Source organism: Orcinus orca, chromosome X (genome assembly GCF_937001465.1).
Source record: "Orcinus orca chromosome X, mOrcOrc1.1, whole genome shotgun sequence".
Classification (NCBI taxonomy): domain Eukaryota; kingdom Metazoa; phylum Chordata; class Mammalia; order Artiodactyla; family Delphinidae; genus Orcinus; species Orcinus orca.
In genome coordinates, this window is record NC_064580.1 from 53959443 (window position 1) to 53974166 (window position 14724).

General features: G+C 41.1%; 1 protein-coding gene across 7 annotated transcripts in view; it reads right to left on the bottom strand.

The window, feature by feature from the left end:
* The window catches only part of ARHGEF9 (Cdc42 guanine nucleotide exchange factor 9), a 228522-nt gene that overhangs the window by 38472 nt on the left and 175326 nt on the right, over positions 1 to 14724 (bottom strand). For all 7 annotated transcript variants that reach the window (XR_007474746.1, XM_049704605.1, XM_033414768.2 and 4 more), the window contains exon 7: positions 14053 to 14184. Coding sequence is in view for 6 of the 7 variants with exons in the window: in XM_049704605.1 (XP_049560562.1) it covers positions 14053 to 14184 (132 nt within the window). In the remaining variant the exon portion in view is untranslated. The remainder of the gene's footprint in view (positions 1 to 14052; positions 14185 to 14724) is intronic.

The following is a 14724-nucleotide window of genomic DNA, read 5'->3' on the forward strand; positions in this document are numbered from 1 at the left end:
TGAGCCTTCCTTGGTCTTTCCTCACTTAGGAGTTATCCAGGGAAGGACAGCTGATAAAGTTTCAGAGGTTTTTCTGCTCAGCTTCTACACATAACAAGGGGGCAAAGCCCTCCTGAGCCCTAGTTACCTGTGGTACTACTGGGACCAGAATGCCCAAATGCCAATTGTTAATTGTGGCCTGAGTGCTTTCAAAGGGACATGGTGAATAGGTGCTCACCACAGATGCTATTTGGGTCATCACAAGTTATCTGCCTAAATGGGATTGTTTCTAATAGGATGGCAGCCTTCCTCCATTTCCTTTCCACTCATCCAAGTTTGGAGGAGATTAAGGGAGCTAGTGCTTCTCTAGTAGGGCCCTGGCAGTCTGCAGCCAAAGCACTCTGGCCCTGGCCCTGGCCCTAGCCATAGCCCCAACAAGGAGCCCACCCCTGTCCCTCACATTACATGACTGAAACAGCTGGGAGCTGTTTGAATTTGGCCTCACTGGGTATTCATGGGGTTTAATAAAACACTGCAGGACATTTTATACAAATGACAGATGCTACAATCTGGAGAATGCAACTCTTCAGGACTGCAGACTGCCTCACTTGCTTGTCAGTAAGGTTCTCCCTAGCTCTTTAGAGGGGGCCCTGGCTACTCACCCCTAGCCTGACAACCTGGTTTTATCTCAGATACTAGGGAAGGCACATGGTGCTGGGACTGGATTTGTCTTTATCATTATTGTATTCCAGCATCTACAGTACATACTTAATAATAACAAAATAATAACAACAACAATGGCAACAGTGAACACTTAACCAACATATATTATGTGCCAGACATTATTCTAAATGCTTTGCATTTCCCCCCAGGTTTACTGAGGTATAATTGACAAAACTGTATATATTTAAGGAGTAATATGTGATGTTTTGATATATGTATGCATTATGAAATGATCACCACAATCAAGCTAATTAACATATCCATCATCTCACATAGTTACCTTTTTTTTTGTGATGAGAACACTTCAGATCTATTTTCTTAGCAAATTTCAATTATACAATACAGTGTTGCTAACTATAGTCACCATTTGTACATTAGCTCTCCAGAAGTTATTTGTCCTACATAACCGAAAGTTTTTACCCTTTTTACCCAACATATCCCCATTTCTGCCACCCCCATGAGTCCATGGCAACCACCATTCTACTCTCTACCTTTATGAGTTGGCCTGTTTCAGATTCCATATATAAGTGAGATAATACGGTATTTGTCTTTCTCTGTCTTATTTTATTTAGCATAGTGTCCTCCAGGTTCATCCATGTTGTTGGATATGGCAGACTTTCCTTAGTTTTTAATGCTGAATAATATTACATTGTGTGTGTGTGTGTGTGTGTGTGTGTGTGTGTGTGTATGACGTTTTCTTTATGTGTTCATCCACTGGCAGCTACACTTTGCATTTATTAACTTAAATCATTCTCACAACAATCCTACAAGTTAGGTTCTGGTATAACCCGATTTTATGCGGAACTGTGGACATAGAGCAGTTAAGAAACCTGCTGAGGAATAAAAGCTACCATTTATGGCACTGCTGGGCTTTGAGACTAGGCTATCTGGCTCTAAAAATCTGTGCTTGTTTTAACCATTGTGTATACTGCCTCCCGATAAAAATGTGCTGAATGAATGATTAGTAACACTGCATATACAGTAATCAATGGCTAATATTTATTAAGTTTACTGTGTGCCAGGCACTGCAACTGTACTGTCTCATTTACCCCTCACAACCTCCCTTCCATGTAGATACTATTATGGTTCCCATTTTGCAAATGAGGGGATAATAAAAGGCACAGAGAATTTGTCCAAGGTCACACAACTGATGGGAAAAAGGAAATTGGTGGCCTCTTGTCTGGCCCTAGAACCCATGCTCTTGACATTATACTTTACTACTTCCCAATACTTCAGGTGATTCTCCTCAAAGCCTCCTGAGATGAATTCTGTCATCAGCCTGATTTGACACTGATAAAAATAAGGAGTTAAAGAACTGGCCCAAAGTTAGACAAATTAGTAAGAGACAAAGTCTAGGACTCAGGTGTCCTGGTTTTACAACCCCTGGTTTTAAAGCAGAAATCTTCTTTCTGCTCTATTCCGTCACTGATGCTACTGTTGCATTCCTGAGTTGTCCTGAATGGCTCATTCTCCAAGTCTGGCCCTTTAGTGCACAAAGAAATGGTCCAAATGCAGAAAGTTCCATGAATAGAAGAAATCCTCTCTCCAGCATCTTTATACTCTGTTTAGTTCTGATTCTCCCAGTATATGGTGAAAGTGACATAAATACTGAGCAGCTATGACACAGGGGACAACAGAGCATGTCCAGACTGGCACAATTGATGATAAATGGGGAAAAGGCTGTTAGAGGTAACTGCAGTGTTGTAGGAATATTGGCGGATGATTGATTGAAGAGAGGTAAAAGGGGCTCTCCTCTCTTCCTCAGTAAAAAGTGAAAGGGAAGAAATGAAAAAAGAGATAAATTCCCCAAAGCAACAAAGTAATGTTCAATATAATCATCTCAGGAGGAAAATAACAAAATACATTATTAACCAAAATAGCAGGGCAATAAGATTCAGGGGAGCAGAGACATTAAGGACACCATAAAGGACAAGAAGAAAGAGAAAAAAGAGTCTTATCAGGTTTTACAAAAGAAAAGTGACAAACAAAGAGGGAAGCGGCAAAAATTAAAGAAAGGATCACATACTTAGAAGCCACTGGTGTCATTTCACACCTACTATAATGGTCACTTAAAAAGTATCTTCATATATATATTCACACACATACATGCACACTCTGAAACAAGCTACAATTTCTTCAAGCTGTTCTAAGTGGTACATGCAATCCCAACTTCCAATGTGCAAAATGGGGAAGTTTTGGCTTAATTTATTGGGAATTAAGAGAATCTTAAGACTGGATGAGAATTTAGTAACTGGGCCAAATGATCTCAGGGATCAGATGGGTCTATCAATCTCTCATACTATTTCTGGCAGGAAATCATCTAGCACATTTGGGGTTACATCTAGTGACAGAGACCTCACTATCTTACAAGGCTGCTTAGTTATTTATTGGGGTGGGAGAAGACTAAGATTAACAAGTACCCACTAGGTGTCAGGCCCTCTATCAGGCATTTTACATGCATTGACTTCATTTAATCTTCACAACAATCCTGTAGAGTAGTTATTATCTTCATTTTACAGATGATAAAGTGAAGGTGTAGAAAGTGAAGTCATTTGCTTGAAGTCATGTAGTTAGTGAGCACTGGAACTAATGAGCCCAAAATTGTCTGAACATAAATTTTATGCTTTTCTACCACTCCACATTGCTTCTATCTGCAAGGAAACTGAAGAAAATCTGAAGTGCCAGGGTGAAATCCTGATATCTTCTGTCTAGTGCAACCCTCTCATCAACTAGTCTAGTTACTGGCAAGATAGAAACTGGATTTTATGTGACATGACCTGCTCTTAGGAAACCAATGGAGAGTCCCTGTCACTGTACCTCCTTTTAAATGTTCACAACTCTTTAATAATCTATTATAGGAGGGACTGTAAAGATGGCAGAGGAGTAAGATGTGGAGATCACCTTCCTTCCCACAAATACATCAAAAATACATCTACATTGTGGAACAACTCCTACAGAACACCAACTGAATGCTGGCAAAAGACCTCAGACTTCCCAAAAGGCAAGGAACTCCCAAGGTACCTGGGTAGGGCAAAAGAAAAAGCAGATACAAAAGAATAGGGATGGGACCTGCACCTCTGTGAAGGAGCTTGAAGGAGGAACAGTTTCCACACACTAGGAAGTCCCTTCACTAGCTGAGATGGGAGGTGGGTGGGGGGGAAGCTTCAGAGCCATGGAGGAGAACACAGCAACAGGGGTGCGGAGGGCAAGGCAGAGAGAGTCCCACACAGAGGATCGGTGCCGACCAGCACTCACCAGCCTGAGAGGCTTGTCTGCTCACCAGCCAGGGTGGGTGGGGCTGGGAGCTGAGGCTTGGGCTTTGGACATCAGAACCCAGAGAGAGAACTGGGGTTGGCTGCGTGAACACAGCGTGAAGGGGGCTGGTGCTCCACAACTAGCCAGGAGGGTGTCTGGGAAAAAGTCTGGAACTGCCTAAGATGCAAGGGAACATTGTTTCAGGATGAGCAAGGAGAAGGGATTCAGAGCACCACCTAAACCAGCTCCAGAGATTGGCGCAAGCCACGGCTATCAGCTCGGACACCAGAGATGGGCATGAAATGCTAAGGCTGCTGCTGTAGCCACCAAGAAACCTATGTGCAAGCACAGGTCACTATCCACACTTCCCCTCAGGGAGCCTGGGCAGCCTGCCACTGCCAGGGTTCTGGGATCCAGAGAAAACTTCCCTGGGGGAACACACAGCATGCATCAGGCTGTTGCCATGTCCCACAAGCCTCTGATGCCACAGGCTTGTGCTGCATTCCGTACCCCTCCCTCCCTTGGCCTGAGTGAGCCAGAGCTCCCTAATAAGCTGCTACTTTAACCCCATCCTGGCTGGGTGGGGAACAGACACCCTCAGGTAACCTATGCGCAGAGGCGGGGCCAAATACAAAGCTGAACCGCAGGAGCTGTGCAAACAAAGAAGAGAAAGGGAAATCTCTCCCAGCAGCCTCAGGAGCAGCAGATTAAATCTCCACAATCACCCTCATGTACCCTGCATCTGTGGAACACCTGAATAGACAACAAATCATCCAAAAATTGAGGTGGTGGACTTTGGGAGCAACTGTAGACTTGGGGTTTGCTTTCTGCATCTAATTTGTTTCTGGTTTTATGTTTATTTTAGGTTAGTATTTAGAGCTAATTATCATTGGTAGATTTGTTTATTGATTTGGTTGTTCTCTTCATTTTTTTGCATATATATTTTTTCCTTTTTCTCTTTTTGTGACTATGTATGTGCATGCTTCATTGTGTGATTTTGTCTGTATAGACTTGCTTTTACCATTTGTCCTAGGGTTCTGTCTGTTGGGATATTTTCTTTTTTTGCATAAATTTTAGCACTTGTTATCATTGATGGATTTGTTTTTTGGTTTGCTTGTTCTCTTCTTTCTTTCTTCTTTTATATTACTTTTTTAAAATAATATTTTTTTATTTTAATAACAATATTTTTTTTTCTTTCTTCCTTTTTCTCCCTTTCCTTCTGAGCCAAGTGGCTGACAGGGTCTTGGTGCTCGGGCTGGGTGTCAGGCCTGAGCCTCTGAGGTGGGAGAGCTGAGTTCAGCACACTGGCCCACCAGAGAACTTCCAGCCCCACGTAATATAAAAAAGCGAAAGTTTTCACAGAGATCTCCATCTCAACACTAAGACCCAGATCCACTCAACAACCAGCAAGTTACAGTGCTGGACACTCTATGCCAAACAACTAGTAAGACAGGAACACAACCCCACTCACTAGCAGAGAGGCTGCCTAAAATCATAGTAAGGTCACAGACACCAAAAATCACACCATTGGACGTGGTCTTGCCCACCAGAAAGACAAGATACAGTCTCACCCACCACAAGACACACACCAGTCCCCTACACCAGGAATCCTACACAACCCACTCAAGCAAACTTACTCACTGAGGGCAGACACCAAAAACAACAGGAACTACGAAACTGCAGCATGCAAAAAAGAGACCCCAAACACACTAAGTTAAGCAAAATGAGAAGACAGAGAAATACACAGCAGATGAAGGAGCAAAGTAAAACCTCACCAGACCAAAAAATGAAGAGGAAATAGGCAGTCTACCTGAAAAAGAATTCAGAGTAATGATAGTAAAGATGATCCAAAAGCTTGAAAATAAAATGGAAAAAATACAAGAAATGTTTACCAAGGACCTAGAAGAACTAAAGAGCTAACAAACAATGATGAACAACACAATAAATGAAATTAAAAATCCTCTAGAAGGAATGAATAGCAGAATAATTGAGGTAGAAGAATGGATAAGTGACCTGGAAGATAAAATAGTGGAAATAACTACTGCAGAGCAGAATAAAGAAAAAAGAATGAAAAGAATTGAGGACAGGGAACATATGTATATGTATAGCTGATTCACTTTGTTATAAAGCTGAAACTAACACACCACCACTGTAAAGCAAATATACTCCAATAAAGATGTAAAAAAAAAAAGAATTGAGGACAGTCTCAGAGACCTCTGAGACAACATTATCACACCAACTTTTGTATTACAGGGGTCTCAGAAGAAGAGAAAAAGAACGGGACTGAGAAAATATGTGAAGAGATTATAGTTGAAAACTTCCCTAATATGGAAAAGGAAATAGTCAGTCAAGTCCAGGAAATGCATAGAGTCCCATACAGGGTAAATTCAAGAAGAAACACAGCAAGACACATATTAATCAAACTAATGAAAATTAAATACAAAGAAAATATATTAAGATCAGCAAGGGAAAAACAACAAATAACATACAAGGAAACCCCCATAACGTTAACAGCTGATCATTCAGCAGAAACTCTGCAAGCCAGAAGGGAGTTGCAGGACATATTTAATAAATTGATGAAAGAGAAAAACCTACAATCAAGATTACTCTACCCACCAAGGATCTCATTCAGATTCAATGGAGAAATTAAAAACTTTACAGAGAGGCAAAAGTGAAGAGAATTCTTCACTAAACCAGCTTTACAAAAATGCTAAAGGAACTTCTCTAGGCAGGAAACACAAAAGAAGGAAAACACCTACAATAACAAAGCCAAAACAATTAAGAAAATGGTAATAGGAGGATACATATAGATAACTACCTTAAATGTACAAGGATTAAATGCTCCAAGGAAAAGACATAGAGTGGATGAATGGATACAAAAACAAGACCTGTATATATGCTGGCTACAAGACACCCACTTCAGATGTAGGGACACATACACACTGAAAGTGAGGGGATGGAAAAAGATATTCCATGCAAATGCAAATCAAAACAAAGCTGAAGTAGCAATTCTCATATAAGACAAAATAGACTTTAAAATAAAGACTATTACAAGAAACAAGGACACTACATAATGATCAAGGTATTAATCCAAGAAGAAGATATAGCAATTGTAAATACATATGCAGCAAATATAGGAGCACCTCAATACATAAGGCAAATGCTAACAGCCTTAAAAATGGAAACCGACAGTAACACAGTTATAGTGGGGGACTTTAACACCCCACTTTCACCAATGGTCAGATCATGCAAAATGAAAATAAATAAGGAAACACAGCTTTAAATGATACATTAAACAAGATGGACTTAAATTATATTTATAGGACATTCCATCCAAAAACAACAAAACACACTTTCTTCTCAAGTGCTCGTAGAATATTCTCCAGGATAGATCATACCGTGGGTCACAAATCAAGCCTTGATAAATTTCAGAATATTGAAACCGTATCAAGTATCTTTTCCAACCACAATGCTATGAGACTAGATATTAATTACAGGAAAAAATCTGTAAAAAATATAAACACATGGAGGCTAAACAATACACTACTAAATAACCAAGAGATCACTGAAGAAATCAAAGAGGAAATCAAAAAATACTTAGAAAAAAATGACAATGAAAACATGATGACCCAAAACCTTTGGGATGCAGCAAAAGCAGTCTGAAGAGAGAAGTTTATAGCAATATAATCCTACCTCAAGAAACAAGAAAAAAATCCTCAACAAAACACAAGCAAACAGAATCCAAGAGCACATTAAAGGGACCATACACCATGATCAATGGGGTTCATCTCAGGAATGCAAGGATTCTTCAATATATGCAGATCAATCAATGTGATACACAATATTAAAGAACTGAAGGATAAAAACCATATGATCATCTCAATACATGCAGAAAAAGCTTTTCAGAAATTTCAACACCATTTATGATAAAAACACTCCAGAAAGTAGGCATAAAGGGAACTTACCTCAACATATAAAGGCCATATATGAAAAACCTACAGCCAGCATCGTTCTCAATGGTAAAAAACTGAAACCATTTCCACTAAGATCGGGAACAAGACAAGGTTGCCCACTCTCACCACTATTATGCAACACAGTATTGGAAGTTTTAGCCACAGCAATCAGTGAAAAAAAAGAAATAAAAGGAATCCAAATCGGAAAAAGAAGAACTAAAACTGTCACTGTTTGCACATGACATGATACTATACATAGAGAATCCTAAAGATGCTACCAGAAAACTACTAGAGCTAGTCAATGAATTTAGTAAAGTAGCAGGATACAATATATATGCACAGTAATCACTTGCATTCCTAGACACTAATGATGAAAAATCTGAAAGAGAAAATAAGGAAACACTCTCATTTCCCACTGCAACAAAACGAATAAAATACCTAGGAATAAGCCTAACTAAGGAGACAAAAGACATGTATGAAGAAAACTATAAGACACTGATGAAATAAATTAAAGATGATACAAACAGATGGAGAGATATACCGTGTTCTTGGATTGGAAGAATCAAAATTGTGAAAACGACTATACTACCCAAAGCAATCTACAGATTCAATGCAATCCCTATCAAACGACCTATGGCATTTTTCACAGAACTGGAACAAAAAATTTCTCAATTTGTATGGAAACACAAAAGACCCCGAATAGCCAAAGCAATCTTGAGAAAGAAAAACAGTGCTGGAAGAATCAGGCTCCCTGGCTTCAGACTATACTACAAAACTACAGTAATCAAGACAGTATGGTACTGGCACAAAAACAGAAAGATAGATCAATGAAACAGGATAGAAATCCCAGAGATAAACCCACGCACATATGGTCACCTCACATTTGATAAAGGAGGCAAGAATATACAATGGAGAAAAGACAGCCTCTTCAATAAGTCGTGCTGGGAAAACTGGACAGCTACATATAAAATAATGAAATTCGAACACTCCCTAACACCATGCACAAAAATAAACACTAAATGGATTAAAGACCTAAATGTAAGAGCAGACACTATAAAACACTTAGAGGAAAACATAGGCAGAACACTCTATGACATAAATCACAGCAACATCCTTTTTGACCCACCTCCTTGAGAAATAGAAATAAAAATAAACAAATGGGACCTAATGAATCTTAAAAGCTTTGCACAGCAAAGGAAACCATAAACAACATGAAAAGACAACCCTCAGAATGGGAGAAAATATTTGCAAATGAAGCAACTGACAAAGGATTAACCTCCAAAATATACAAGCTACTCATGCATCTCAATATCAAAAAACAACCCAATCCAAAAATGGGCAGAAGACCTAACTAGACATTTCTCCAAAGAAGATATACAGATTGCCAACAAACATATGAAAGGATGCTCAACATCACTAATCGTTAGAGAAATGCAAATCAAAAGTACAGTGAGATATCACCTCACACCCGTCAGAATGGCCATCATCAAAAAATCTACAAACAATAAATGCTAGAGAGGGTGTGGAGAAAAGGCAACCCTCTTGCACTGTTTGTGGCAATGTAAATTGATACAACCACTATGGAGAACAGTATGGAGGTTCCTTAAAAAACTGAAAATATTACTACCATATGACCCAGCTATCCCACTACTGGGCATATACTCTGAGAAAACCATAATTCAAAAAGGGTCATGTAGTACAATTCTCATTGCCGCACTATTTACAATAGCCCGGACATGGAAGCAACGTAAGTGTCCATCGACAGATGAATGGATAAAGAAGATGTGGCACATATATACAATGGCATATTACTCAGCAATAGAAAGAAACAAAATTGAGTTATTTGCGGTGAGGTGGATGGACTTAGAGACTGTCATACAGAGTGAAGTAAGTCAGAAAGAGGCAAACAAATACCGTAGGCTAACACATATATGTGGAATAAAAAAAAATTCGGTTCTGAAGAACTTAGGGGCAGGACAGGAATAAAGACGCAGACATAGAGAATGGAATTAAGGACATGGGGAGTGGGAAAGGTAAGTTGGGACGAAGTGAGGGAGTAGCATTGACATATATACATTACCAAATGTAAAATAGATAGCTAGTGGGAAGCAGCTGCATTGCACAGGGAGATCAGCTTGGTGTTTTGTGTCCCCCTAGAAGGGTGGGATAGGGAGGGTGGGAGGCAGACACAAGAGGGAGGGCATATGGGGATATATGTATACATATAGCTGATTCACTTTGTTATACAGCAGAAACTGACACACCATTGTAAAGCATTTATACTCCAATAAAGATGTTAAAAAGTATCTATTATAGAATTCTGACAAGCTCAATGACAATAATGACATAGAGGTTACTAATGAAGAATTTGGAGTCAGCTTGCCTGGATGCAATTCCTGGCTCCATTGCTCACTAGACATAATATCACCTTGGGCAAATTATATAACTTCTCTGTACCTCACTTTACATATATTTAAAATGGGAAAAATAATAGTACCTACGTCATGGGTTTGTTGTAAGGATTAAATTGAGTTAATGAATGTAAAGGCCTTAGAACAGAATCATAGAGGTGCACAGTAAATGTTGATTCATTATTATTTTATTGTCAATCTGTATTTCCTAGAATCTTTTATATTTTGAAAACTGGTACATTTTCCCATCTATAGTGTTGTCATAGATCTCCTGTAACTCATTACTCCGTTGAGTTTACCTACAGCAATTCTGCTGAGGACATCTGAGTATTATTTCATTGCCCAGTGATGTATGTATTTTTAAATTACATTACACTTAAATTCCATTAGTCTACAAGCTCTAAGAAGGCAGAGCTGACTGGCACAGAGCAGGGGTTCAATAATTATAGCATGAAAGAATGAATTCAGAGCACTGAAGTGCTTTCTTACAACCTCAGATACCTTAGGTTTAAATTCCCCCTCAACAGGTTTATGCTCTTTTTCCCTTGACAGAGGTTTTAAGTTCCTGTGTTAATAGTAAATTATTTGTCCCTAGAAGGGAGTTGCCAGACTACAGTCTCTTTTTCCCTTGACAGAGAGGTTTTAAGTTCCTGTGTTAATAGTAAATTATTTGTCCCTTGAAGAGAGTTGCCAGACTACAGACTATCACTTCTTTTTTCTTCTTTTTTTTGAAAAGATCTTTTTAAATCATTGATATTGTCTTAGAATCTTTAAAAACTAACTTTGACTCATTGTAAGATTCATGAAACTAATCTTTGTCACTCCTATTAAATATCCTATACATATAAAATATTACATATGAATATCCACTTGCTACAGGCCCATGTTTTGTCCTCCTTTTTATATATGAACTCATCAGAAAGCTTTATGCAGCCACATTTGATTACGTAGCTTTCTTGTCCCCTTTCTTCCCTGTAAAAAGGATTACTGTGCTTTGGAGCCTCCTTTTTAACTCTGTGCCTGAGGTGAGTGTCTTACTCGCCCAGCTCTAGTCCTGGCCCTTTTCCTCTGTAGATTTCCTTTGCCAAAGGATTCTTCATATCCAGGAAGATTTACCCATTTCTTCCAGCTCTACCTCAAGAGGAAAGGCTTTTATAGCAATGGCAAGAGGTCCCTCAACCATCCAGCAGACCAAAGACCTTGTCTCTTTCTATACCTTATTTTGGTGCCATGGTCATTTCTCAAACGTTTACTCCCAGGGCTTCCCTGGTGGTTGAGAGTCCACCTGTCGATGCAGGGGACACGGGTTCATGCCCCGGTCCAGGAAAATCCCACATGCCGCGGAGCGGCTAGGACCGTGAGCAATGGCCGCTGAGCCTGCGCGTCCAGAGCCTGTGCTCCGCAACGGGAGAGGTCACAACAGTGGGAGGCCCGCGTACCGAAAAAAAAAAAATTTACTCCCTATTGCTGAATAGAAAGGCCTATTGCAGGTACCAAATAGAAATCCTCAACCATAGCCTCAACACAAACATCAGATTTAGTTTTAATAGGCTTTGAAAAATCAAACTGTAGCTTCTCATGCTCTGAGAAACCAGAGTCAAGAAGGCCCAGGTATATGGATAGCTTTTTTCTGGAAGGGGAGGCCATGGTTCTTGCTAGAACAAGAAGGCTCCCATTGGAAGAAAGCTATGCTAGCTTCAAGGTTTCTCTTGTTTTTGTCATCCTTTTTGCCTGCTACACCCTGCCCGCTTGGCTGGCTTGGCTTCTGGTTTCTCCTTAATCACTGGCTTCTACTAGCTGGCCTGGAGCTGACTCTCATTCCATTTTAGTTTTCTGCTGTCCCCTGGCTCCTAAAATTAGCTCACTGTCCATGTTGTTTCTTCCCTTTATTTCTAGCCTTTGCCTCACTATTTTGTGTTCTGGCTCCTGGCCGTGTCTCCTATAGCTACTACTTTGCAGAGCTGAGTTTCACATTTTCCTTAAAGTAATCTCAGCCTTGGCTGACAGATGCTTAAATTAACAGGGTGTGAGTGGTGGGCAACGCTAAAATAAACCAGCTTCCTAATCTCTTTTCTGTGTCTCTCTACAACTGGTTGTTCTGAGTGTAAGCATGGCTCAGTGGGAAGAATGAGCACATGCCTATTGGTGACATAACTGATATGCTGAGAATTTCCTTGGCTACATAAGTTAACCCTCAAAAATCCTGCCTCCTGATTTGATGGACGTCTAAGGAAGAGTTGGGGGTAGATAATAAGAAGGCTGGGTGTTTGGCCAATTTCCAGATTCATAAAAGTTCTCACTTCCAGGGCCAGGGCCAGACCAAGGCAGTAATTTTCTCCATTAACTAGTGAGCTATCAGTTCTAGAGCTGGCACTTAAAGCTTATTCTCAAATATTGAGGCATTTTGACTTGAAACTCAATTTGTTCCCTCAATCCACTGTCAAAGGCAAATAGCCAGAGATTTAATGCAAGATGTGGTATACACAGAGAACAGGGGGCTTAAAAACAAATGTGTGGTTCCTGTTCCATGCTGGAAAAGATGACAGTGTTTAACCTGGTGCTTCATGATTTAGTATTCCCTTTCAGAGGTATTTGCTACTTGGTGAGGAAGAGAACAAAGGGAATGGCTTATGGAGAAAGAGCCAAGGGTAGGATGGTGAATTTAAAAAGTCACTTTAGGGCTTCCCTGGTGGCGCAGTGGTTGGGAGTCCGCCTGCAGATGCGGGGACGCGCATTCGTGCCCTGGTCCGGGAAGATCCCACATGCTGCGGAGCGGCTGGGCCTGTGATCCATGGCCGCTGAGCCTGCGCGTCCGGAGCCTGTGCTCCGCAACAGGAGAGGCCACGACAGTGAGAGGCCCGCATACCGCAAAATAAATAAATAAATAAAAAGTCACTTTAAGCATTCTTTGGTTTTCCCCTCCTCTTTTACTTTCCCTGGTCCCAAATTCTCCCCAGCCAGTCCCTGGAACTAAAAGTGATCTGAACTCCCTATCCTAAGGGAGGAGGTGGAGGAAACAGTATCCCATCAGGAGGAATCAGGCTGAGAACATATGCCATCCTCCTGCCTGCCAAGGAGAAGATACCAAGAAACAAACACTCATGCTGAGTTAATCACAAGAGCAAGACCTTTTCTCAAATGGATTACAGAGAAGGGAGGGTAAAGAAGAGCACAGCTGAGAGTTATAGGGATGTGACACAACTTGTATAGGAAATGGGTAGGGGAACAGGGAAAATTCCTGTATCACAAAGGTAAGGCACCTTACCTGTAAGAGTAAAGTAGGAGGTCCCTTGTTGGTTCCTAGGGCAGTAAGGGGCCAGATGGTCAAAGCCATTAGAGTAGAAATGAGGGGAGGTGCTCAGTGAAGCCACTTATTCACCAACTGGGATAGAAATATTTCAATATTTTTCACAACTGGTGCAAATCAGCAGGCTATCAGCTCTGGGTCGAAAAGAGTGAGAAAGATCGCCATGAAGGGCAGGAGGGAAAAGTGTATAAAAGATACCAACACAAACTTTACCAATTTCAGAATTTCACTGCCCATAAGCCAGCCCTGCTTGTGATATTCATGCCAGACCAGTGATCCTGATATGGAATTGCTGCCAATATATTGTCTTGTTTTTGCCCAGCAGGGTTAGCCCACTTTGTTGGGAACTGGGGATGATGGAGAAGAAGGGTGTGGTGCCCCCTGGGGTGCCCATATCCCTCAGGGAAGAAAGGGGTGGGGTTACCTTCTTGCAGAGGACCATCTGGTGGTCAAACAGGAAGAAAACCCGTTGCTGGTTGCGGCCGTAGGGCTGGTAGATCCACGCCATCTCCCCAGTGTAGATCAGCTCCGAGCTCCTGTCTAGGATGTCCTCGCCCTGGGAAGGACATGTGATAGTGAGAGGCAGCCAGGCAGGAGGGATGGCCCCTTCACTTGCCTGGAGGCACCTAGAGCTCGGCATAGGCTGGGACAGGAGGAGGACAGAAAGGGCCCGGTGAGGAAGAAAGGATGGAGGGAGGGACCTCTGGGAATCTCTGAAAGGCTCCATGAGCTATAAAGACCCATACTCTTGTTTACCCTGAGGCCAAATGAGCCCCACTACCCAGGACTGCTATAGTCCTTCTTTGCCAGTTGCTCTCTGGCCCTAGAGGCACCAGCTGCCATGAGGTGTCTGTCTATCTGTCTCTCTCTCTCTTATTCTCCCTCTCTCTTTTTCTCTAAATCTCTCTTTCTGCCCCAATCTTTCATCCTAGTTCTAGACTTTTAGTCTCTTTCTTGTACCTGAAGAGTAAAGCCTGAGCAGGTGCTAGAAGTCTCTCTGCTTCCCAGACAAGTAAAACAAGACAGGGAAGGACAAGAAGGAGATGATGTTTGAAGGAGAGAAAGAGAATCCATTCACCCTCTCAAAATTGTTTTT